The 25,315-nt window shown below is 43.9% G+C and overlaps 2 protein-coding genes across 8 annotated transcripts; one reads left to right on the top strand and one right to left on the bottom strand.

Moving 5' to 3' along the window:
• Window positions 1–1,393: 1,393 nt before the first annotated feature.
• Window positions 1,394–8,411, bottom strand: LOC310669851 (DNA-directed RNA polymerases I and III subunit RPAC2-like). Of its 2 annotated transcripts, none has more exons than XM_083424287.1 (5): window positions 8,255–8,411; window positions 6,790–6,887; window positions 5,105–5,181; window positions 2,612–2,694; window positions 1,394–1,902 (listed from the first exon to the last, which is right to left on the bottom strand). In XM_083424287.1, the coding sequence occupies exons 1-5, from the start codon at window positions 8,297–8,299 to the stop codon at window positions 1,849–1,851; spliced, it is 357 nt and encodes a 118-aa protein (XP_083280413.1). In that variant the 5' UTR covers window positions 8,300–8,411; the 3' UTR covers window positions 1,394–1,848. The 2 variants fall into 2 exon arrangements, with proteins under 2 accessions (XP_083280413.1, XP_083280414.1); XM_083424288.1 differs by having other exon boundaries at window positions 2,612–2,691.
• Window positions 8,412–8,792: 381 nt separating this feature from the next.
• On the top strand, window positions 8,793–23,957 carry VAMP7 (vesicle associated membrane protein 7). 6 transcript variants are annotated; one of them, XM_083424277.1, is made up of 9 exons: window positions 8,804–8,921; window positions 9,527–9,672; window positions 14,458–14,616; window positions 16,762–16,819; window positions 17,809–17,946; window positions 19,353–19,443; window positions 19,968–20,035; window positions 21,540–21,632; window positions 22,062–23,957. In XM_083424277.1, the coding sequence occupies exons 2-9, from the start codon at window positions 9,554–9,556 to the stop codon at window positions 22,128–22,130; spliced, it is 795 nt and encodes a 264-aa protein (XP_083280403.1). In that variant the 5' UTR covers window positions 8,804–8,921; window positions 9,527–9,553; the 3' UTR covers window positions 22,131–23,957. The 6 variants fall into 6 exon arrangements, with proteins under 6 accessions (XP_083280407.1, XP_083280403.1, XP_083280404.1 ...); XM_083424276.1 differs by having other exon boundaries at window positions 8,849–8,964; XM_083424280.1 differs by having other exon boundaries at window positions 8,873–8,921; window positions 9,527–9,613.
• Window positions 23,958–25,315: the final 1,358 nt, after the last annotated feature.

The raw sequence follows: 25,315 nt of genomic DNA, 5'->3' as shown, positions 1-25,315 counted from the left end.
CCTGCTGTTGGTTCTGGCTCCACCTGCTGTTGGGCTCCATCCTTTCCACCCAACCAGTTGCAATGAGCAACAGCCACCACTAGTTGAGCGGTTTCGCATCCCTTCCCAGCAGTTGTGCACTCAGCTTGAAGTCATTATCCTGCATCCGTTTTGCACAAAAAAGAAAACCCTTGCAGGGAGGAAGTCACCATGCTGCAGTTCTGCCAAGTCGTTAACTCTGTCGCAGTCTTCCAAGAAGTCACCTCCTCAGCAGAAGTGAATGTGAAATACTAACTTGAAGAACTAGGAAGGAGCATTATTCAGAAATACCTGGGTCTAGCTTGCTTCCTAACCTAACATCTGCATAAGCAAAGCACACCATCAAGCCACCCCCAGGACCATGTTGGTCAATTTGTAGGTGAAGGAACAATTGTACGGCAAATGGTGACATTCATACCCCTGTCATTCTCCCAGCTCAGTGTGAATAAAATATTTCCCTATATGAAAGATTTAGAGGGATTCTTATTAATGGTTACATGGGCCTGGGAATCTACTAAATACTTCATACTGCTATCTAATTCATCCCTCTCGTGTGTGCCTCTGGAGAATGCAAACATAGTGCAGACAATCCCATGAGCCCCAGTGGCTGACATGGGAAGGAGAGAGTATGCTCAGCACGTACCATGTAATTGCTGGGCTTATCTGAACATGTTTTAAGCTGCCATACGAAGTCCAGAACATTGTCTCATGAGAAAAACCATAAACAGATTGTGGGTTAATTTTGTTGCACAACAGACTGCATGTGCACCCTGTTGTAAGCTTTCACTATCACAGCTGATTGGATTCCTCTTCTGTGCAACACTGACACTCGCTTGCTAGCACAACAGCCATTGTGCTAGCCAGCAAAGAGCACCAGATACAGCCCTTTGTTAACAATTACTGGTGAACTGTTCTGGTTCCAGGCTGTGGATACTGAGGGAGGGGGCACCATGGAGGATGAGACAGCTTCACTGCCAGGAGCTGCAGCAACTCTCCCTCATCACTGCTCCCATCTGCTTGCTTGCCATGCAGAGAGCAAGCAGGCAGTGACATCTGCTGATCCTCTCTCTCACCACCATCTGGGCCAAAGTAAAAGACAGGTGAACAACCAGCAGGTTCCAATGGTGAGGTGGAGGCTGGGCCAGGGGCCCCTGTCAGGCTATCAGTAGGTGCCTGGCCATTGGTAGTGATGTGAACAAAATCTCCTTTTTTGGTGCTCCTAGTAACACAGACAAGTTGGCTCAACTTCCCTGTGTCATTGACCTGATCACTGACCTGATGCTTTCTTGCTACCAGATACGAAACAGCAATTTTAAAGAGAATTCTAAACAGGGAGCAAAAGCATTTAAAAACAAAAAATCACACACACAGGAAGTTGGAATGGATTCTATCATCCAAGATTTATTACGGGGGGGAACTTTATTCCATAAGAAACAAGACACTTTCTTTTCCAACCCCACCCCCTCCCCACAACAAGACAATTCAATTTAAGTCACAGTGGTGCCATTATTTACTTATGTAATGAAATTTATAGACCGCTTGATTATGATGCTGCAGCATTCTGCAATAACTGCAGCTTCCAGTTCAAAAGGCACCCTCCCAATGTCAGACTCATTCCTGAAGATAGGGTTGGAAACGCTCTCCCCAAATCACATTTGCTGGAGCCTGTCCAGGAGGATACCATGGTTAATAGCATCAAATGCCAATGAGTTAACAAGAAGCAGGAGCAAGGTCACTCTCCGTCCCACACTCTGCAAAGGCCATTCATCATAACAACCAAAGCAGATTAAGTTCTGTGGCCAAGTCTGAACAACAGATTGGAACTGAAGACTACACTTCCTCCATAATCACATCCTTCTGGGCATTGTACTCTTCCACACTTGCCTGCAAGGGGGAGCAAACAAAGGCCGTGGTTAAGGGATTTGTGGTCCACATGTGAGATGCAGCTCCTAGGGGGTGGGTGGACCAAAGAAGCTGCACCACAACCTTCTGTTACAGTCCCCTTCTGTTAACTGTAATAGGTAAATAGAACTTTTGGGCTCAGGCTGTGTGCCTCTTCATCCATCCTTCTAATTCTGATATTCAAGATGTGAGTGCCATTGCTTATGTAGTCAAATGGCACCACCCATGGACAAGAGGATGGTAATAGCAGCATTGGGGGGAACCCTGAAATATGTTCCAAGTTCAGAAGAGGAGAAAAACAAAGGGAAGAGGTTCAAAAACCATTGAGTACCAAACATGCTCAGTGTCAATAGAATGAAGGATTGGGAGGGATGGAGAGAGAATGTAACTGAATCCTGAACCCATGCACTTCACACTGTAACAGGTCCTACTCGTCACTCTATAATGTATATTACAAGATCTTAGTTGCTTTTGATAATATGTTGCACCTTGCTGAGTACTCTTGGGTAACCTAGAAAAACAACTGATAATTGGTTCCGGCCCGGCTCAGAACAGAAATGATGATGCAGCCAAGGACTGCAGCTGTGGTACCCCAAGAATAGTAAAATGGTGCTCTGTTTCTGGCAGAAGGACCTCAATCCTTAAATTAAAATAAATACATTTCAAGAAGGTTGGAAAGGACAAGACCCACCTCAAATTTGCTGAGTACATGCTGGCAGACACCCCTGAGATCCTCCAGCCCCTTCTGGAACACATCGACAGCTGGTAGGCCTGCTATGAAGAAAGGGAAGCATTCAGAGTCAGGCAAGACTTAAAGAGGGCCCAGATCCTTCCTCTGCTTTAATGGGTTCCTCCATTTTCAGGTGAGCCATGAACTTGTGAAACAGAACTGCCTGCAGGCAAGAGACCATAATAATTGCCTCCTATACAGTGGTACCTCTGGATGCGAACAGGATCCGTTCCGGAGCCCCGTTCACATCCAGAAGCGAACGCAACCCACATCTGCGGGTTGCAAATCGCCGCTTCTGCGTGTGATGTCATTATGACCGTCTGCGCATGCGGCGAAACGCAGAGGTAACGCGCTCCATTACTTCCGGGTTGCTGCAGCGCGCAACCCGAAAATACTTATCCTGAAGCCACTTCAACCCGAGGTATGACTGTATATTTTTATTAAAGATTTCTTAGTTTACAAAAAAAGTGCATTGCCCATTTTTTCAAGCTGTGCTTTCTACAGATCAGTTTAATTTGCTGCGAGACATTAGTCTCCTCCTCCCATATGTCATTCATTAACAGCAACAACAACAATAATAAAAACATCTGAATAGCACCCTGGAGGGAAATGTACTTTGAAGCACAAGCAGTGTTTGAAACTCTAGTAGTAATGGACGCATTCTCTGTTAGAGAATTTTATTATTGCAAGCATTTCCTGAACTCTTGTCGCAGTACACTGCGCCTAAGTTTTCAATTTAAATTGCCTCTGAGGGTGCTGGAGGAGAAGTCCCTCTCCACCAGCCCTATGTTAAAGAGACTGTTGAAGTGGGAATTTGAAGAGAGCCGTAGCCTGCCTGCCCGGAGGTGGGATGGGGAGAGCTGTGGGGCTTCAGAAAGCCCTGCCAGACCCTGTGCCGCTGTGGATGCTGCAGAGGTGCTGCTGCCTGGAGCCCCATCAATGCTGCAATTGAGGAGCTGCTTGTAGCTCCAAACAACCCTCTCACTTCACAAGGCAGCAGCAGTGTTGGAGAAGGGGAAGAACGGGAGGCTTCGCCTGACAGAGGGAGGCAGAATAGGAGATGTTTGTGGAAGCAGGATCGCTCCTGCTGCTGCCTTGGGAAGCAAGAGGGTTGCGGGGTGGTTTTGCAACCATGCTGCCACTGAAGTGCCAAAGCTGCGGGAGCTGTTTAAGAAGTTAAAGCAGCAGAACAAGCAGCTCCGCATTTGAAGCCAAGCACCCCACTGTTCCCTGCCACTGCCAGGAGCAGCCCTAGATGTGCCTCTTTGGGTGCTGCATGAGCCAGAGGATCTGCCGAGCACTGCAGCACAAATGCGACCAGAAACTGTGTTTCAGTGCCCCACAACCCAGGTTCCAGGCACTATGTAGGGCCTTGCTTTTCTTTCCTGGTTTCAAACACTGAGCACAACATAACATAGCCAATGGTCAGTGATTATGAGAATTGCGGTCCAACAACCAGAAGACCACTGATTTCTGTTACACAAGATAGTATTATTATCCCTTATGTTGAAGCTGAGAATAAATTCTGCAGGATTGCCCAAGCCTGATGGTGGGCTAAGGGAGCTGGGCATGTTTAGCCTGGAGAAGAGGAGGTTAAGGGGTGATATGATAGCCATGTTCAAATATATAAAAGGATGTCACATAGAGGAGGGAGAAAGGTTGTTTTCTGCTGCTCCAGAGAAGCGGACACGGAGCAATGGATACAAACTACAAGAAAGAAGATTCCACCTAAACATTAGGAAGAACTTCCTGACAGTAAGAGCTGTTCGACAGTGGAATTTGCTGCCAAGGAGTGTGGTGGAGTCTCCTTCTTTGGAGGTCTTTAAGCAGAGGCTTGACAACCATATGTCAGGAGTGCTCTGATGGTGTTTCCTGCTTGGCAGGGGGTTGGACTCGATGACCCTTGTGGTCTCTTCCAACTCTATGATTCTATGATTCTATGATTCTATGATTCTATGATATAAAGAACAGTTAACTGGCAAGCTTCCCGAAGGCAACAGAGCTCACCACAATAGGCCTCCCTGTTCGCCACGGTTGCATATGGAATGATGCAGCTAATGACATATATAGCCCAGGTGGATGTGAGGAATACACCAATCAGCCTTGTCAAAATAGTGCAACACTATGTAAGAGGAAGCTAGACAATGTAAGGAAGGGAAGGACATCTCCACCTAGCTCAGATTGTGGCACCTTGATCAGGTACTGTAAGGAAAGACGCAGAGCTGATAGAGATGCTGTACTGCGGCTGTAAAGAACCATTTGTGCTTTAATATGCAATTTGCAGGGTAGTTCTGCTCAGAATCAGGTAGGCTACGTGTACTGTATGTTGATTCTTGCTATGTGTGAGTAAAATATGTAGTTTTCACCCAAAAGTCTGTATATTGCCTATGAATCACAAAGAACAGCTGCCCTTTAGCAAAATAGACCTCCAAGAAGCAGGCCTGCACACTTCACCTTTGGTCTGGATGCGGAGGTTTATTTTTCTTTCAGAAGGATGGGTGATGCTATATCCACAGAACTCCACTTCAGGGCTATGGAGAAATGAAGAGGTTGTTACTCTTGGATATCACAATAAGCTGTGGTTTATAGTGATGGGAACAAAGTCTACCCTACCCCCCAGGCTTGCATGCTTCCTCTGACTTGGTTGTGGCTTCTCATTTCAATTAACCACAGTGTAGTATTAAAACTTGTGTTAAGAATTCACCTCTACACTACCTTGTTCATTACCCAGCTGAGGAACAACCACCTTTTGAATAAATCACAGAACAAGGAAACTATTTCAAAGTCCATCATCCAAATTTAGGGATCCAGCATTTATTATAGCTATTACAATAGGAAAGAGCTTATTCAACTCAACGTGGTAATTGAGAAGGTCTGCCCTGAAGCATTCAGAGCAAAAGCTCATATAGTAGTTCAAACACAGCAAACATTATAAAACATCTTCATATGCATCAAGAAAGGTTACAGATCATGAGAAGTAAAGAACACATGACTCCATACTGGTATCTTCACCCCCGCATCACCTTGGAGTGGCCCCAATGTGCCCAGAACATTTGACCATTTTAGGTCTTGGCTGTCTGACATTACTCTGGCAATCTAGCCTTCAGTGAGGGAAGAGCATCCTCTTCCTGGGTCTCAGATAGCTTCAATGATTTACATGATGCTAAAACATCATGCCATTTGTACCATTTTCAGAGGTAGGTAAGGAAATGGAATGCTGCATAGGAGGGGACAGACTCACAAATGCAGAACACACAAAAATCAAGCCCTCCTGGGGTCTCCAATTTTTATATCAATCTGAACCCTATGCAGAACTTGATTTAATTACAATTTGTTGAAGCAAGTCAACTTCATAAACCCCAGTATGAATTTGGCTTGTTTCAGACAAAACAGAGTTAAGGTTAACCAAGATTGTCACATTTCAACAACATGACAAATTCTAGTTAATCAAAAACAGAAGCAACAATCACTATCTTCTGCTTCTGAATGTAAAGGGGGAGTGCTAAGAGGGAGCCTAGGTTCATTCCCCTCACAATAAATCATACTCGATCACAATGTCCAAATACAACCAAAAAAGAACACTATCAGCAATGTGTGCTTATTGGAAGTAAGTGAAGATAAAGGCAGTCTTAAAGTAAACTGGTAGTGCACTTGAACCCAAGGCGATTTGGCAAAGGGCCACGTCTCTTGCAAATGTTGATTGGTTGGGCATGTGTGGCTTTCAGGGGCAGGAAACTCACCACAACTCCTCACAATCCAACAGCCACAGTGTTAAGATTGCTGCTCTTAGGAGCATTTCAGGTTAAGAAAAATACATTCTTTTTTGCAGTAGTTACCTTACCCTTACACACACACACAAAATCACATACATCCCAGGACATTCTGGGAAACCAAATTTCCTATGTCCCATCTAATTGTATACTGAATTGAACCAAAATTTTCTGAATCAGCCAGATCCCACAGGTTCAGAATGGGCAAAATTAACTTGCCACTGACTTAGCTGACTCCTTTAGCAGTCGCAGCTACATCTGAACACACATAGGTGCTCCTCATAAGGCAATCAATGGCTAGCCCACGCAGCCTATGTGTTGGCCTCACCTTCGGCACCCCATCACAAAGGCAATAGGACTCTTACTTACTTTTTCATGATCATGTATCGAAGGGAGTTGCCAAGGGTGTGGTCCTCATTGTGGAGCACAAATGTAAAACAGTTCTTATCTGTCCCATCTGCCCGTACCTAAAAGAGAAGTAGTGAAGATAAAGAAAACAAGGTCCCTGAAGGACAACGTAAGAAGTGGCTATATACCAAGTCAGACCATTGGTCCATCTAGCACAGTACAGTAGTACCTCGGGTTAAGTACTTAATTCGTTCCAGAGGTCCGTTCTTAACCTGAAACTGTTCTTAACCTGAAGCAGCACTTTAGCTAATGGGCCTGCTGCTGCTGCCGCGCGGCTGGAGCATGATTTCTGTTCTCATCCTGAAGCAAAGTTCTCAACCCGAGGTACTATTTCTGGGTTAGCGAAGTCTGTAGCCTGAAGCGTCTGTAACCCGAGGTACCACTGTGCTGTCTACTTTACACTGATTGGTAGGAGCTTTCCAGGCTCCTTCATGTGAGACTCTCCCAGTTCTACTTGGAGATGCCAGGAATTGAACATGGGACCTTCTTCATGCAAAACATGTGCTTTACCACTGAGCTATGGCCCTTCCATCATTTCTTTTAATACCACCTTTCCACCAAAATGGTATTGGTGATATACTGATTTCACGCTTGCAGTATGTCTCCATGTGCAAAAAGCGAGACAATTATCTGGTTAAGGAGGGCACTTTTTCCTCTTGCCAGTTGTGGATGGATTTTGGCCAAGCAATAATTTTAAAAAACATTTTTTAAAACACCACGTTTCAGCCAAGAGGGTTCCTGGTCAGACCATCCACCTGACCTACTCCACAGGGTTGCTGAGAGGATAAAAGCAGGCAGGAGAGAAGGTAAGAACTAGGCAGGCCACACTGGGTCACATATGAGGAATATAAAAGTAAATAATGGCGGCATTGCTGCTGCTGCTACTACTGCTGATAATAATAATAATAATAATAATAATAATAATAATGGTGTTTTTCAGCTGGCCATGCTGTGGGGATAACGTGTTACTCTGTTACAATAACAAAGCTAGTATAAATGCAATAGTAGTAATAACAACATTGTGGTGTTTTTCAACTCTACACGGGCTGAGCAGGTGCCTTTCGGTTCTGCCTAGGGGATCTGTAAGCCGAGTTAATATTAATCTGTTTTAGCATTTTTACTTTTTTATGTTTTAAAGCAAGGTCGGTTTTAGTTGTTTCAAGCTCTTTGTAAACCGCTTTTGAGGTTTCCCCCACTCCCCATTTACCATCAAGCGGCCTAGAAATTTTATGAAGTAAATAAAACAAATAAATATCTGTTGTCCGCGGTGGTTCTCGCCGAATAAAAACAACCCGGTTCGGATGGCCACCTTCCCCGTCCACAGCCCCGGACAGAGGAAAGCTTCACCTGTTGGATGTCAGCCTGTCGCACCCCCTGTGGAGTGCCCGGTCGCCCCCCCCCTCCCCGCCACGCGCTTCGGTCTCACCATCTGCAGCACTCGCGGCTTCTTCCCGTCCTCCTCGTCCCCCATCCTCTTCCCCGCGAGGCCGCCAAGCGCAGAGGAAGACGGGAGTCCCGGTCACGCACGTAACCCTCACACACCCCCTCACGCACGCAAAAGCCCAACCTACCAGGCATCAGCTCCCGGCAGCCACTGCGGCAGAAAGTCCAAGTACAGGAGCCCGCGCGCAAAGGGCTACTGGGAATCGTAGTTCCTTGGGGAGTTGGGGGTCCGCACAGGACCAATTCCCTCAGAGAGCGGGAATTCGAGGTAAAAAAAAAAAAGTGAAGTGGGAGAGTCGAATGTTCACAAACCGCAATAACTTCGCCGCCGCCACAGAAAAACTGAGGAAGGAACCCGATTCTTAAGTTCGGCGGCAGCGAAGGGGTTAATAGAGATCAGGAGGCGGAAACTGCCATCCGCTGACCCAATCCGGAGCCGGCTCTGCTGGCGTACTTCCGATATGCGTTCCAACGGAAGGCAACAAGAACAGGGGGCGGGGTGTGCGTTTATAAATGTTTCCGCCCTCCCTCCGTGTTTGCTTTGGCTGTTGTCGGTGGCAGTAGAACTCCATTTCCCAGAATCCCGCGCGGCGGTCAGAAGCGGAAGCTCACGTGCTGTGTTTGCTTGTCCTCCGAGAGACGCGACGCGGGTACGGGGAAGAGAAACGGGGTTCCGGGTGGGTTCCCAAGCAGGTAAGGAACGGGCGGGCGCTCGGTTGTTGCCTGGTTGTTGTTGTTGCTGTTGTGGGGCTTGCGGGGGGTGGGGATTCATCTTCGTTTCCTCACCCCCTCCCTGCTACGAGGCCTTGGCTGTGGCTGCCGAGAGGAAAGGGAGCAGTGAGTTTCCTTCAGGGTAGAAACGCCCCCACCCCAGCTGTAGCCATGGCAACGCCCCCTCAAGGAAGGGTCGGTCTGCCCCCTCCCTTTGTGTGTGTGTTGAGGGGCGCTTGCACCCCCTGCCCTCTCTCTATGGGAATAAAGGGAGGTCATTGCTTCCACTGTAGCTTGAGATTGGGATATAATTCACTGGTTTTTTCTGTGTGTATATGTGTGTGTGTGTTTATAAACATATTTATATTTTATTGTGGAAATTACAGTAAGAAAGACAACAGCAATAGCACATTTGAAATTATGATGCAATACGATATATGGGTATATAAGGTAGTACCATTATCCCAGCAAATGTAAAATTTTTAACAAGTTGTTATAATTTTTGTAAATGCATTCCAAATTGTCGTTCTATTTATCCACACAGAATCTTATCTAAAAGGAACCCGTTCGTATGTTGCAAGAGTTGTCATATCTTCTGTCCATTGATCAAAGGGCGTGTAGGAAATCTAGGGTGAGGATACCAGGCTGCTTAACCCATATAATCCCCAACCCCCATGAATCCTTGGGACTGTAAGTTATGCCTCAGGGAACTATGGTTCCCAGCATCCTTAACACACTACAGTTGCTATCCTAGGATTTTTTTGGAGGAGGGAGTAATATGCTTTAAATATATACAGTGTGTGCACAGCCTAAAATAAAAAAGGAAGTGCTTTTTGTCTTATTAAGTGCTGGCTGCTAGTTGCAATGTAATAGTTAGTGGAAGTGTGTTCAGCTAAAGGTGGAGTTAGTTTTATGAAAGCGAATGTTATTTGTTGTTACAACAGTATGATGAACAGATGCAGTGAAGTGTTTCGTGTGTCTTGACATTGTGACAGAGGCCTCCTGGATCATCATCCATCAGATAATGATTGTTATCATGACTGCTGGGGTTTTTAGTTGATGTTGATTGAATGTTTTTTATTATTATTGTGATTTGCATTATATGCAAAGTTGTGTGTGTGTTATTAATGCCAAGGTGCTTTGGAAAGGCAATAGTCACAAAAGGCAGCTTAGAAATATCTGAAATAGTAAAGTGGGTTATGGACTGTGAAAACATATGCAATAATAAATGCATTGATCTCTATAGTGCCACAGAGTAACTGTTTTCGTAGTTATTGTTTTTTGTATGAGACTAATACAGGTACACTTCTGGAAATTATTATAATGATAAGCAAAAAGAAATGCTTCTCATCTCACATCCCTCACTTTTGAGGCAAGTTTAGATAGGGCCCTTCTCAATGCACATCTTATTTGACAGAGCATAAAAGGATAGGACCCTGCAGTGACAAAGTTAAAATTTCTCAAAAAGGAAAGATAGGGAGAAAGAAGACAGCATAGAGTCTTGGAGGAAGATGGAGGCAGTGGTAAAAATGATCAGACTATGTTTTCAGGAAATTTATTCATAATTTTCAAGTGTCTTACAAACCAGCAAGTTTTTTTTTCTTTCTTGGTAAACAAGTTCTTGTTTCAAGTAGTTTGCAATTTACATTTTGTACAGTAAATGAATATAGGAAAAGAAGTGAGATTGAGTTGAGGGTAAAGAGGAAGAATGAGTGTTCAGTCTGGTTATATCGACTTAAGCTTAGTTTTAGTGGTGGGGTTCAACTGAAGCTTTCGTTGAAAAGATTTTGAGGAAGGATTTAGAAATATTCTGAGGCAACATCACCGAAACAAGCACTTCCTTAATAATTTATCTGGATCCCAGATAGGTAGTAACTGCTTATTTGTGCTGAACAATGCATTCAGGAGCCTGAATTATTGCTAGTGGAAGTATCAGCTACCAAATTTCCGACAGTCACAAATCTGTTAATTTTTAAATTATATCTCACCTTTTCTCCAATGAACTCAAGGTGGTATATGTGGCCTTTATCCCTGCTGTTATATAAACAAAAACCCACTATGTGATAGGTTTGCCTGTGAGAGAATGACTAGTCCAAAGTCATTCTGTGAGCTTCATGTCTGAGTAGAATTTGAATCTGGGTACAGCCCCCAGTCCTAGTCCAGTCATTGCACCTGCCAGGGAAATATGGGAAATGTGGAGGAGAAGTTGATAACAATTAGGTGTGATGTGTGACTGGCATTCAAAGTGGGCAAGTCCAGCTGAACTTCCAAGGCAAAGTCTGAAGATTCTGAGCAGCAGAAAAACTGACACTTCTCTACATTTCTGCTTTGAGACTTGTCAGTGTCCACTTTTCTGTGAAACTTCTCTTTGCAGATATGTGAAGCGCAGACTGTAATTGCAGAATGGGGTGGGTGGTGGAAATATGTAGCTTACTTTCAGTATTGTCATGGGTACTTTCCCATAGATGTCTGACTTGCACAACCATGCAGCGCATCAAATTACAATGGCCCCTGCTAAGCGGACAGAAAGAATTGCATTTTCTCAGCAACAGTATATTGCAGTCTGCTTAAATAATCATGCAACATCCTCCAAACTGAAAAACTTAATTGAGAAGGTAACATCTGTACCCAGTGCAAGCAATGAGTGGGGACTTTCAGTTGTGCTGAATAAGGGAAAAGGACAGGAAGGAACTTTGGACTTTAATATGGGTCTAGAACACAAACAAAAGAAAACAAGTGATGTTGGCCGGGCAAAGAGAAGGCATTTAAACTGTTGGGGGAAGCATGCAAGAAAGACCCTTCTTGGCTGGATCAAGTTGAGCAACAGCTGCTGCCTTTAGCAAGATAGGGAGCTAGGAAGTGGTTGGGAGATACCACATTAAACTGTCTTATATTTGTGCGGTTTTGTGCAAGAAGCAGGGTTGAATAAAACCTGGGACTTTTCGAACCTTTTCAACACAAGGTCAACAGCATGGGAAATGGATAGTAATAAAAAAGGCAAAGCTTACACTGAGCAAGTGTGGCTTTTGCCTGTTACATCTAGGAGGTGAGGAGGGTCTTCTAGATCAGATTGTGTGCCTTTTCGCCATGCCTGGGACTTCTGAGCATTCTTGAATACCAGAGCTCCTCTCCTTAAAGCTTTGGCAGAGGGCAAAAATTAATACATCACTTAAAGAGTAGTGAAGGCAGTTTGATTGTTTCTTTGTTGTATTCAAAAATGCTTGCTTTTTCTGTCCTGGAGGCAACCTCTGAAAGCAGCTCTGCAGATTTCCAGCATGGCTTCTAGTTGGCATCTCATTCCACCTGGAGCAATCTGTATTATTATTGGTTTTAAACTGTACAGTTAATTAAGACTGACAAGACTTAACAATAACAAGGTTAGCTTACTCACCAATTCAGCATTTAACTTGTTGTTCTGTATACATTTATTGCATTAGTTACAAAGGTACATTCACTTTGAAGGTGAAGTGCTCCTGTCCAACACTCAAAAATATGAGAAAAATAAGAAATTCTTCTAACAGTGTTCTGAAGAATAGGATGATGGTGTGAATTTGGAAACAACATGCTTGAGGAGAACAATTAAAGTAGACAGTTTAGTCTCACCAGTTTGAAGATGAGCAAGAGAAAAATGTATGCTGAATGCCCACAGAGTGTGGAACGTGAGTGTAGGTGGCACAGAGAAATGTCCATGGTTTTAAGGATGGATGTAATGTGATCTGTAGTTGCAAACTAAGTTAGGTTGGTCCTGGTACAGAGGTACTCAGTGGCTCTCCTCTCCCCCCTTCTTAAAGGAACTGAATTCCAATGGAAACAAATAATGGGAATCTCTGAGCAGCGCTGCAGTGTCACTTTAGGTTTGCTCTAGCTTTCAGTGGTTGGAGTTGCAAAACCTTTGGAAAGAGGAATGCTGTGATTGTTCCATGTGAAAATTTTAATGTATGCAGTATCTATAAGAAACTTTATTCACTATCTAGGGACCCACAGCTCACTGCTCCTATGACTGCTTCTTTGTTTGAGTTTTCCTTTCTGTGCCAGATGTTTGATTCCATAAGCATCTTGAGGTGGTCAGGTGGCTAGTTGGATTGAATCATGTGCTCCTTTGCTTACCAACACACACACACACACACACACACACACACAATCACTGGAGATGACCTGGTGTTTTGTTCATGCCATAGGGAGACTGAGAACTGTTGTTTAAGCTGGAATAGCACTGCTTCATATTTGCCACTGGTAGGCATGTAATTGACATTAGTTGCAGGCTATAAATTCCTTTGTAAGCCAGTTGAAGTGTCACATATATCCACATTTTTCATAGGGAGCGTTAGAGTCAATACTTTGTGGACAACAGCCAGTATTAATTTAATCCTTAAAAAGTAGACTTTGTGGGGAAGTTGCTAGGTCAACAAATATGAGTTTGAGCAGATTAAGGCATAACATGTAAATTTGTGTCCTCCTGACTAGTGAATTTTTACGATTAAGTGGTATTTACTGTACACTGAGTTGGACCTTGCACTTGCCTGTAAATATACATAATTGAGCATCTGTACCCTGAAAGTTGCAGAAAAATTCTCTACATGTCTCAAGGATGAAGAATACTGAGCTAGATGGACAAACCCCTTTCTTGTTTACCTCCCCCACGCAGGAGTTCTTGGTGTGTGTAGAGGAACCTACTAATAACCCACTACTGTGTGAAACATGGCCTCCACATAGCACCAGTAACATGTGAACAAACCTCTTAAAAGACCTGGAGAGGACTTTGTTTAGTTATACAACCTGCAATGGAATGACAATATGTGACTCTCATTTAAGGCAATATGCCATATGCATTTATGATACTCAAAACAATTCTAAAAAGGGCAGTATGCCAATCACTTTCAGATTCCCTCAAATACTTAGACGAGCTCTTGCAGAGAACTCAGAAAGTCCTTAGTCACTCCACTTGGATTGCCACATAGGCAAGGATTATCAAATAGAATGATGCTCTGTGGGGTGCTGCTTTTTGTTTCCTTTCGTTTTACTTGAATGGTGCCTAGCGCCAGCTCTCTTCAGTAGAGGTGTCTGCAGGTCTGAGCCTCTTCTTCCCCCTCCTTCCACCTGCAGCAACAATGATGTTCTCATTTTGGTCCCCCATTCCTTGTGTCCTGCAAGAACTATTAATTTCAGAATGCAAAGCTCTTAGGAGTGAATGCAAGTGATGCAGACTTTGGGTAAGGGGAAAGGGGGGAAAATAATTGTTGCAAGCAACTCTTGTGATGTTGCTTATCTAAAATGTGGATTTCTGCCGATGATAGTTAAAACTGGCTGTGGTTTGCAAGATATCTGAAAAGTGCAGAACCACCAATGCTCTGTTGCTGTGTGTTTCTTTTGCTCTTGGCTGCACACTTAAGAAGATGGGGCAGTGGCTGAGGTGTGTGTGTGCCTTGCTCTGATAGACAAAAGTTTTCTTATGCATTTTTTTCCCTTTCTTTTTAGCCAGCCTACAGCCATGGCTATCCTGTTTGCAGTTGTAGCCAGGGGCTCCACGATCCTGGCCAAACACGCTTGGTGTGGAGGAAACTTCCTGGAAGTGACGGAGCAGATCCTGGCCAAAATACCCTCTGAGAACAACAAACTCACCTACTCCCATGGAAAGTGAGTACTACTCTGGGGAGAAAGGAAGTGGCAGGGTGGGAGAAATGGATCTGTTGCAGATGAGGAAATAAAGCGGGATGGGATGGTGGTGGTTGCTCATGAAAAGGTTGGTGTGATAGCCCCAGGTGATATGCAGCTGATCTAGGAATGCTTCCCAGATCCATTCTGTTATGTTCTCCAACTAGAGCAGTGGTTAGGGGTAGGCCTGCCTTGATCAGTATATGACCATGTGTTTATCTAGCAGCACTGGAACAAATCACCTAAAGAGGAGACTCCTTTCATGAACTACGGTTCTCAGTTCTGTCTCCTGGAGTTTTGAATCTGCTTACTTTTTGTAAACATAAAAGTTATTTAATCAAATCGAATTGATGCTATCAATATCTCAAGGATCACCTCTCTCCATATGAACCTACCTGGACCTTGAGGTCATCCTCTGAGGCCCTTTTTCATGTGCCTCCTCCATGAGACGTCCAGAGGATGGCAACACGAGAAGGGACCTTTTCTGCAGTAGCTCCATGTTTGTGGAATACTCTTCCCGGAAAGATTTGACTGGTGCCTCTGTAATAAATGTTTAGGCACCAGGCAGAAATGTTCCCTTTAGCCAGGCCTTTGGCTAAGTAACATCCAATAGCATTTTAGTTGTGTTGTGGGAGGAGGGCTTGCTTTAAAAAAATTGTTCTTGTTTTTAATTTGCATTTTGTGTTCTTTTATATTATAATTTTATGTTGTGAACCACCTTGAAATCTACAGATGAAAAGTGGCCTTCTACTACTACTACTACTACTACTACTAATACATTATTGCAGGGGTGGGGAATATCAGGCCTGGGGGCCAAATATAGCCCTAAGGGCTGTTCCCAGGCCATGCCTCTCACAAGCCCTGCTTCACACTCTTCTTGAGAGTTTTTGCCTGGCTGGAACAGGTCCTTCAACTCTGATAATATCTCTTGCCTACCTGAATGGAGGAGGGAGAGTAGTGTGTGTAGAAACCTACTGTATAAATGTAGAATTTACATATATTGCTCTCCACATGTTTGCCTCTGGCTGCACGCACCAATAGCATGCAATCCTGGAAGGTGGCTTGGGAGAAAATATGGCCCTTAGGCAGAAAACAGTTTCCAGGCACAAATAAAAGTGTTGGTGCTGACCTTTAAAGCCCTCTCCACCCCCATCATTCAGCCTCTGCACTAAGGTCCTTCTCCGAGGGTCTTCTGGTGCTTCCCTCACTGTGAGAAGTAAACTTACAGGGAACCAAGCAGAGAGCAAACTCGGCAGTGGCGCCTGCCCTGTGGAATGCCCTCCCATCAGATGTCAAGGAGATAAAGAACTGCACAACTTTAGGCAGCCCTGTATAGGGAAGTTTTTTTAATGTTTAATGCTTTATTGTGTTTTTAATTTTTGTTGGGAGCTGCCTAGAGTCAGTCAGATGGGCAACTTCTTATTATTATTATTATTATTATTATTATTATTATTATTATTATTATTTATTAATTCCCACCCCTGCATTATTGTAGAAGAGTTTGTATTCATGTGATTTAATTCAAACGCATGAGGGAAGTTGCACTATCCACAGTTCTTACAGAGAACTATAAATGGTTGGGCTTCTCATTCTGTTGAAGTCTTCTCATGATCTCCTAGCTTCCCAACTACCAGTTTACTGATTGAGTCCAGGGAATGCTTTGGGGTAAAATAACACTGCTCCATGATTGATGCCAAGTAGGTGTGCCCCACCTCAGGATGGGAGCTCTAACTTCTGTGTGAAATGAAAATGTGCTAGCAATAGCTTTGCCTGCTTGGATCCATGTTGGAAAGGTGGCTATGTTTGATGTTTCTGCTTTGTGTTTTGTGCTATTCAGTAATGGCTTTTGCACCATGTGAATATAGCTTTGTTTTCAGGTAATTTTGCTTTCAAGTTTTCTCCATGTTTTGAGGAATTGGTTGGCTGTCTTGTCTTTGAGACATTGAATTAATGGGGTCTGGTTGCCAGCAGAAGAAATTTTTTAATGTACAGATTTAGTGCAAACTTAGACCTGTGTGCTTGAAATGCCGTTGAGTGTATGGCAACATATGGCCTAGTAGCTGTTATGTCAAAATCTATACCCACCTACTTCTTTAAACATGGTTCTGGTATCTTGTCTTCCTCTAGCTATCTGTTTCACTACATCTGCCAGGACCGGATTATATACCTCTGCATCACTGATGATGTAAGTATGTAGGACAAAAAATGTATTTCTGTGCTCTTTGAAGGTGATTGCTGGAAATGCCCACTGGGGCCCAAATACTGTAGAGTTGCTATATATCTTCATTATGTAGAGCAAGGTCTAGACCAGCAGTGGCTATCCTATGGCCTTCCACATGTTGTTGGACTACAACTCTTGGCATCACTGACTCTTAGCCATGGTAGCTGGGGCTGGTGGGAAATGAAGTCCATCAGCATCTGGAAGGCCACAGGTTAGTCACCTGGATTTTATTTTACACACTGAATATATGCAGCAACACCGCCCCCGCAGTGCAATCCAGGCCTTGTAGTTAAGGTTTAAGAAGTTGGCCCTTTTTCCACCAGCAGCTTCTTCCCCTCCAGTTCTCATCTCTATCTAGGTCTTTGCAGGCTTGCTTGTTTGTGTCTTGTTTGCATCGAAGACTCTAGTGTGGCTAGTGAGAGAAATTGCTTTTGCTTTGTACCCCCATCTTTCTGCTTTAAATAGTTTTCTGGCAATTTTTGCTGTGACAGTGTTCTGAGGTTATTTTGTTTCGAGAACAAAGGTTATTGTGGGCCCCATCTTCCAGCAGTGCCCAACCAGGTGCCCCTGTGGTTTGTCCCCAGCACCTCCTGTTTAGATATACCTTGGTTTACGAACTTAATCCGTTCCAGAAGTCCCTTCTTAAACCAAAGCATTCTTAAACCGAGGCGCACTTTCCCATAGCAGCGGGGGACTCAATTTACAAATGGAACACACTCAACAGGAAGCAAAACATGTTCTGCTTCCATGGCAAAGTTCACAAACCAAAACACCTACTTCCAAGTTTGCAGCGTTCTTAATCCAAGTTGTTCATAAACTAAGCTGTTCTTAAACCAAGGTACCACTGTACTGCCCATGTACACTGAGTTTCTGTTTTGCAGTCGCAGTTCATAGCTGTTAATGCACCTATCCTAAGTGCATTTGTTGCTCTGATGAATTTGTTCTGCTTTTAGGACTTTGAGCGTTCCAGAGCTTTCACGTTCCTGAATGAAATCAAGAAGCGGTTTCAGACCACCTATGGCTCCCGTGCACAAACAGCTCTGCCATATGCCATGAACAGCGAGTTTTCCAGTGTTCTGGCTGCACAGCTGGTGAGGTTCATTGATGTCAGTCTGCTGGACACAGCATTCAACTATAGAGCACCTGATGTTGGGGAATAGGTCTGTGCTTGGCTAATTATCCTGCAGCTAGATCAGGGCCTCCCCAGGCTTCTAATACTAGTGATACACTTCTTTTATTTAAAATTGGCAGTGATTTTTTATTCAACCTCAGAAGAAAGCTTCTTTGCATGCATTATAGTAAAAGGGGGTAAACTCTGCTCTTAGAAGAACCTGCATCGTTGTGTTTCCGAGGAAGAGTCTTGGATTCTGCCTTTCCACCTCCAGAACTGAGGTGCTCAAGGTAGTTTAACATAATGAATTATTAAAAACAATACAACAATTTTTTTGATCAAGAATTACAGGCAAACCCATAAAAAGTGAGAAAGCAGTAACTGACCTAAAGTTAACACTGAAAAGAACTGAGACGAAAACAAGGAGAATCCTATGCAGCAGACAAATTGAAAGCATGCAGCAAAAGAAGCCATTCAAGGCGATGGCAGAACTCTGAAGTAGGAACCTCATGAAACTATCTTGGAGCTCATATGGTTTCATTGTTTGTGTAGTTATTTAAGTGTGGGTAGCTTAAACTATTAAGGACAATGACTGACTCATTGAATTGCACCTATAAATGAACAGGTAGATAGCATGATTAGTACGGTTTGGGAATAGCATGCTCCCCAAACCTGACAACAGTCAGAACACTTGCAGAGCATTTTGGACTAGTTGATGATCTTCATGGGCAACCCCATAGAGGGTATGTTAACATTAGATCAGCCCAGCTGTAACAAAGGCATGTGTGACTTGCACAAGCTCCATGATCTTCAGGGTTTAGGCACAGCCGGCACAACATTCAAATTTGAGCAAAAGTATTCTGGCTGCTGTCATTGCTTGGACATCAGGAGCACTCCCAACCTGATATTTCAGTGGAAATCCAATCCAAAACAGGCAGTCACCCTGCCATTGGGTTTGTTGGACCTCAGATGGAGAGCATTTCTATTTTGTCCTGATTGCAGTAACTTGTGCAGCAGTGCTTTAAGCAGATTCTTCTGTTGGCTGGTATTCCGGACTTATGGTGCTGGTCTGCCCTGAAACGTAGCTTAGGAATTTTGGGGCTAAATGCTGAGCAGATAAATCTCAGATCAGCCAGTAGAGGGAAACCTTCTTTAAGTTACAGTACTGGGAAGCACAGAGATGAATTGTTCTGAGGGCTGAAGAAGCAACTAAAGTGGAGCTGAGGGTCACCCTGCCCAGCTCTTAATGCTGAGGATAGTTAAAAGGAACTATGAGAGGATCCTGTTGGACTTTTCAGATTGCTCTACAGAGACATTACTTTCTCTTGCTTCATCAAATTAAGCAAGAACCAGAAATTCGTTACATCTGCTCTTCCTTTCATGCAGAAGTACCACTCAGAGAACAAGGGCCCTGACCAAGTGGCAGAGACACAGGCCCAGGTGGACGAGCTGAAAGGGATCATGGTCCGCAACATAGGTATTGTAGCGCTCATTGGCATAAAGATGGTGCAAGGTCCTGCATGTGTACTGAGGATGAGACTGCTTGGGTGTGATGAGAGTCCCTTTCTTGCAGTAGCATAGCTGTGCTTCTGCCTGGACCTTGCTTTGTTGTGGGAAAGATCAATATGGGAAAGGAGGGATGGCTCTCTGTGTTGGCTGTCACACTCTTGCACAGCTCTTGTACAGCTGGCTCACCTGGCAAAAAGGTTGCATAGGACAAAATACAAGCTGCTTGTTCTACTTGCAGTCTGCCATCGCCCTGAACCTGGCATGGAGCTGACCCTTATGCTGCTAGCCCCTTTGCCTTGTGCTCTGCTGTTGCAGATCTTGCTCTGAGGTAGGGTAAAACCCACACATACCTGCCCCAGAGATCAAGAGTACAATGCCCATGCAGTCGGCCACTGTTTGCGGTCTTGAGGGTAAGCTGCCTGTTTAGCTAACAGCAGGAAAGGAAGCGTTTCCTCCCCATTGGATTCTTACTGTAGCCTTTCTTCATCCCAGATCTGGTGGCCCAAAGGGGAGAAAAGCTGGAGTTGCTGATAGACAAAACTGAAAATCTTGTGGATTCGGTAAGTTCTGGAATTGGCGGGGGAATTGGTTGGGTTTTTAGGGTACGTATAACACGCATGCAAAAAAAGGCAGGATTAAAAGGGAAGACTTCCCAGCTCTCAGGCTTTTGCTGTGTTTCCATCTTAAGAAAATGCTTTGAAAGAAGTAGCATACAGATGTGGGGCTGGGAGGTGAGCAAATCGGGTGATGCTTTTTCTCAGAGCAGCCACTCCTTAGAACATACGTTGCATGTTCTCAGGTCACACAAGACCTTCTAACCTAGGTGTTCAGAACAAAATTAGTTAATGTTTGATAGGATGCTGTTTAACCTAGCAGAACTTTAGCTTGGCAGACCAAAACAGCAGAGTGGAGGTTGCCAGCTGCTGTCCTTGGATAGCTAGACCCTCCATAGTCCAAGTGTAAATTAGAAATGTGTGTTCGGAAATAAAACTAAGAGAAGTGAAGAGTGGATGCATTTTGAGGATTTCTCTAAAGCCCAGTCTAGAGAAGCTTCCAGACCAAGACAGTATAATGACCCTCCTCATGCCAGAATTTATCCTGGTGCTAGGCTGTTTTTTTTGTCCTATGTGAAAAGCAAGTTGAGGGTGAGAAAGCCATTGCATGGTGCACAGTAGGAAGAGATTGAGAACATTATCTGTTCAGGGCATAGGAAATTATCACAAGGATCAGAAAAGAAGAACCAGACTAATGAACAGGATCACTTTTTGCTGTAATTTGTGAATGGATTATAGATTCCCAAGTGGAGTTCAAATTCTCCAGTGTGCAAAGCAGGGCCCAATCAATAGTTCTGACCCTGAGACCAGGTGCTTCTAATGGTTGAGGCATCTTTCTGGGGGGAGTGATCCTTGCAGAAGGGTTGCTTATTCTAGGGGAGAGTAATGACAACTAGACCCGCTTAAATGTTCATTTGAGTGTATTGGAAGGAAGCAAATTAAAACTTGCCTATTCTTATATGTTGAGGCTGAATTGCAAAACCAAGTAATAGCTGGGCAAGCTTTGTAGGGGATGCAGTGTTCAAAACTCACATTGTTATAGGCACATTTAGTGGCTGAATTTCATTAGCACTAGCAGTTTCTGAGCTCTGGCTGCAGTACTGCACCTAAGATTTCAGATTAAAACTGCAGAGTGGAAGGAAAGGAGGAGCTTTTTCTGTCTCCCCACTTCCAGCTACTCTCTGAAGACTGGAGAAGAGACCCTCTTGAGAATATTAGGGGGGTGGGCAGGGGAAGGACTAGACCATGGGAACAATGAACATAATATTTTAGATGTACGTAGTTTTTTTTTTCGGTTTAGCTTTGTATTCTTGTTATAAAAAAGCATGCCTAGACATTCTGTTGTTGCACCCATAACCTAGGATTAAGGTGCCATTTAGCTCCTAGCTTTCATATCTCAGTTTCTAACACTGGGGGGATGGCTAGGGAGAAACTGGCATGGACTTTCACAAAAGGCTAAGATGGTGTTGGATGTCTGATAGCATGCATCTCGTCTGTGCTTTTCCCTTAGTCCGTCACTTTCAAAACAACCAGCAGAAACCTGGCTAGAGCGATGTGCATGAAGAACCTCAAGCTCACCATCATAATCACCATAGTATCCATTGTAAGTTGTTGTTCACATCAGATATTGGGGGGGGGGGGCTTTACACTTGAGTCTAGATCTCAGTGTAAAATGAAATAAACTAATGTTTACCTCTGTCCTGCACTGCAAAAGCGAATTCTTGGGGTATTCTGTGTAGTCCTTTACAGTACTTTTCCCTCCTTGTGGCTGGTATCTGTCTCCTATGCCCCCATTCTTTCCAGGCCTTTTGGAAGGAACATTATAGCTAGGGTGAATTAAGCAATAGGTCTGTATAATTCTGAGTGCCTTTGGTACCCTTGAACTCCTGGATTCCAGTATTTTACTTTTTGTCCAGAAGAGACAAATAGGCCTTTGAACAGCCACCCCCCAAGCAAGAGGGAAACTTAAGGCAACCTTGGTTGAAATGTAGAGTAGCTCTCTTTACAACTATTGATTTTATCTTCCCCACAGGTCATAATTTACATCATTGTGTCAGCTGCTTGTGGTGGGCTCTCGTGGCCAAGTTGTGTCCACAAGTAGCTGTTGGAACACGTCTACATGAGAGCACACGTGAGCAAGAATTTCTGAAGGAACGACCCTCATAAAACAAACATGGACCTCCTTGCTCTTCATCCTTCCAGGACGCTCAGGTCTTTTTGCCTTATCACCCCAAAAGGGCCTGTGTGTGACCCCAAGCCAGAGGGAGGCATCTTTCTTTTAAACCTACCTACTTGAAGGGAGTTTTGTCTTTTAATTGCAAGGCTTCCCAAGAAGTAAGGAAAGTGGTTGACATTGGGAGGGTCTAAACATACTTCTGTATTACCATGCTTTGCACTTTACTGTCCTGATTCCTGGGAGGAGGGGAGAGCTGATGGTCATTTGTCCTGTTCATCCTTTGGCCCTTGAGGGGGCAATGTGGGTGGGACCACCGAAGCCAATGGGTTCCAGTTTACATACCGTAGCCCAGATGCATGTGATCAGCTCCTCCCACAATTGCTTTCCCAGTGGTGCCTTTCCTAAACTCATGTCAGGCTGTGACTTGTCCTTGGAGGAGCCTCCTGCGGCCACCTGATGTGCACACTGGTGGGCTCTGCTTTGTGACTTGGGTGATTGCCAAGTGTGTAATGTTTCGATGTTGCTGTAATGTATCTGCTCTGTAGTGTTAAGTGTTTTTTCTCCTGCCTGGTTTGGAATGTTTTCAGTCTGGAAAAAGGGCTCGGCTCAGGCTCCACCTGCAGGGTCAGTGAGAAGGGGCTAAAATATTGCTCCAGTGAACAAAGCCCTGTAACAGAGCACTTGCACAATGCACAACATAGGCTATTAGTCAACTTGATTCTGAATGGGGTGGGGTGGGGTGGGGAGGGGAGGGGAGGGTTCTTAACAGGCAATGAGTAAAGTCAGATGACGGGCCAGAAAACAACACAGAGATCCTCATCTGCTGATCTGGGGGAGGGGCAGGGGGAAGGCTGAAAAGAACTGCTTAAGGCTTACTCAAAATTCCCATGGAATCGACCCATCAAGTACTTTCTCTCCCCCTCGCCCCCCCCCCTCCTGTCATGCATTGCCCTAATTGCATACAGGAGTTTCACATCATTGTCAGCTGCTGGTAGATTGCGCAAATGCAATTGGATGCCATTTCAAAGCTTGTATGCATGCTGAGTGCACTCCTGGACACTTTGGAGTGATTTTTGTGGCAGACTCTACCTGGGAGCTAAAGCTTCTATGGGATCTTGCACTAAAAATAATGGGCTGCTGTTTGAAATGTTGGTGGGCAAGGCAAGATTGCAGTCCCAATGGGATACTCTACATATGCAGCCCCAAGACCTCAAACTGACAAGATACTTTGGCTGTCTTCATCCTTGTGTGTTGGGAGTATAGGACAAGAACAAATTATATAGGAAATGAACACTGATTTGTGCTGGTTACGGCAGCCATAGGACATTTTAACGTTCCTCCTCCCCAGGTTTATATGCTACTGAAGAACTGAGGCAACTCCCTAAAGTAGGGTGGCACTTTGCCACTCCCTCTGTGCTGTTCTTTTACTAATGCTTTTTTTCTGTAATGAGGTAATTTTCAACAGCAACATAGGTGAGTGTTGCTTTATGCCCTATCCACTGTGCTGCAGAAGTTGGGCTATCCTGGGCATGTCCTCACTTGTCAGGGCCTGCTATCTGAGAAGGGCTCCCCTAATATTTTTTCCAGGCACATGTCAATGTTCACTTAATTGTGCATGTTTCAGAATTAGTTGGTAGCAGTTAATTTTCTTATTTTTGTTGCCTTTATGTAAAACCTTTAAGAGAAACAGCTTCTTCCTGTTTTAAAATTACACTGATGCATTGTAAAATAAAGTTAATCTGTTTGAATAAACCTGTTGTACAAATAATTGATGTGAACCTTTGCGGGGGAGCTTACTGTTTTTCTTGAATGACATTAAAAATCTTAGAAACGTAATATGGGATCATCTCAGCTGTAGGTAGTGCATTGAGAAAGGGAATGTGTATGGTAGATATATGTGGAAGTCGCACAGTATGTTAAAACGCTTCTGAGGAACTTTCACTGTATTCTGTATCTCTCTGGCTTGAGACTTCATGAAAGGCAGAATATAAATAACATACTGCGCAAGCTGGTAGTGTTGTAAAACTATATTGTAGACCCACTTCTGCAATTGGAATGTGCATCTGTGATGTTGCACCTCACCCTCAGATGTCTGGATTGAGGGTATATTAAGCTTAGTCTAGATCTTGCTTTTTGGCAATGCAACAGCTTTATTTTTGTAAATGGGCAGTCACTAGTACTTGAGTTGGCATGCTCTTCTACCTTTGAGCATTGTTTAGTATGAATACAGCCTCTTTTGTTATTTTTGTTATGTTAGGTTAAGTCCAGCTTTATTCACAAGCATGACTGTCCACTCCACTCTTCTGCTTATTAGTTAACTCTTAGCTGCAAGTTACTGTTAATTACTAGTTCAGGTTTATTACCAACAAGCCCATCCCACTTAAATGCTAAATTTAAATAGTGAGTTCAGCTGTTGCCATCTCAGTGACACCATTAATATACAAGTACTGAAGTAAAAGCTTTCATTATTTGAGGGCAATATTCCTCCCGCAGAATACCTACATATAATTAACTTTCCCAGAGACTTACACCAAATGCAGGTCTTTTCATGGGAATTCACATTATCCTCAAGGCAAGACAGTGCCATAGGGAAGGGGTTTTTTGCTTTTACAAAAGAAACCATACAGCCCCACTCTGTGCACATACCCCTTTGAAATAATAATAATTTATTATTTATACCTCGCTCTTCTGGCTGGGTTTCTCCAGCCACTCTGGGTGACTTCCAACAAAACACTAAAATACAATAACCTATTAAACATTAAAAGCTTCCCTAAAGACAGAACTTTAGTATTAAATAGAAGGTAGGTATTAACTACAATATCAAGTCACATTGGTGGCAGGAACTAGGAGTGGCAGGCCAGTTTGCATTCCCAGGTATGATTGTGTTGTATTTATAGCAAGCACCAGCAGGCACTGATTTAGCTGAAAATTCAATTTCCTTCATTAAAAACAGTAAAATATAACGAGTTGTACAAAAAGCAGAAAAGGAGAATTTTAGTATCTGAGATTACCAGTTGAGAAACATCAAGCACTTGTTCTGCTTTCAGATGCAGTACTACCTACACTAGATTACTGCAGCACATTATGTGGGACTGCCTCTGAAGAGAGTT

Source organism: Podarcis tiliguerta (assembly GCF_965153285.1).
Source record: "Podarcis tiliguerta genome assembly, chromosome: Z".
Classification (NCBI taxonomy): domain Eukaryota; kingdom Metazoa; phylum Chordata; class Lepidosauria; order Squamata; family Lacertidae; genus Podarcis; species Podarcis tiliguerta.
The sequence above is the reverse complement of the archived record's forward strand: the minus strand, read 5'-3'. Positions and strand labels throughout refer to the sequence as shown.

Excerpts from the sequence above, each read along its gene's own strand:
- LOC310669851 (XM_083424287.1), bottom strand. The coding sequence starts at position 8,299 with ATGGGGGACGAGGAGGACGGGAAGAAGCCGCGAGTGCTGCAGATG. Across the intron at positions 6,888-8,254 it reads AGCCGCGAGTGCTGCAGATG|GTACGGGCAGATGGGACAGA; the intron begins GTGAGACCGAAG and ends CTTCTCTTTTAG. Across the intron at positions 5,182-6,789 it reads CGATACATGATCATGAAAAA|CCCTGAAGTGGAGTTCTGTG; the intron begins GTAAGTAAGAGT and ends ATTTCTCCATAG.
- VAMP7 (XM_083424277.1), top strand. The coding sequence starts at position 9,554 with ATGTTGCAAGAGTTGTCATATCTTCTGTCCATTGATCAAAGGGCGTGT. Across the intron at positions 17,947-19,352 it reads GTGTTCTGGCTGCACAGCTG|AAGTACCACTCAGAGAACAA; the intron begins GTGAGGTTCATT and ends CCTTTCATGCAG. Across the intron at positions 20,036-21,539 it reads CTGAAAATCTTGTGGATTCG|TCCGTCACTTTCAAAACAAC; the intron begins GTAAGTTCTGGA and ends CTTTTCCCTTAG.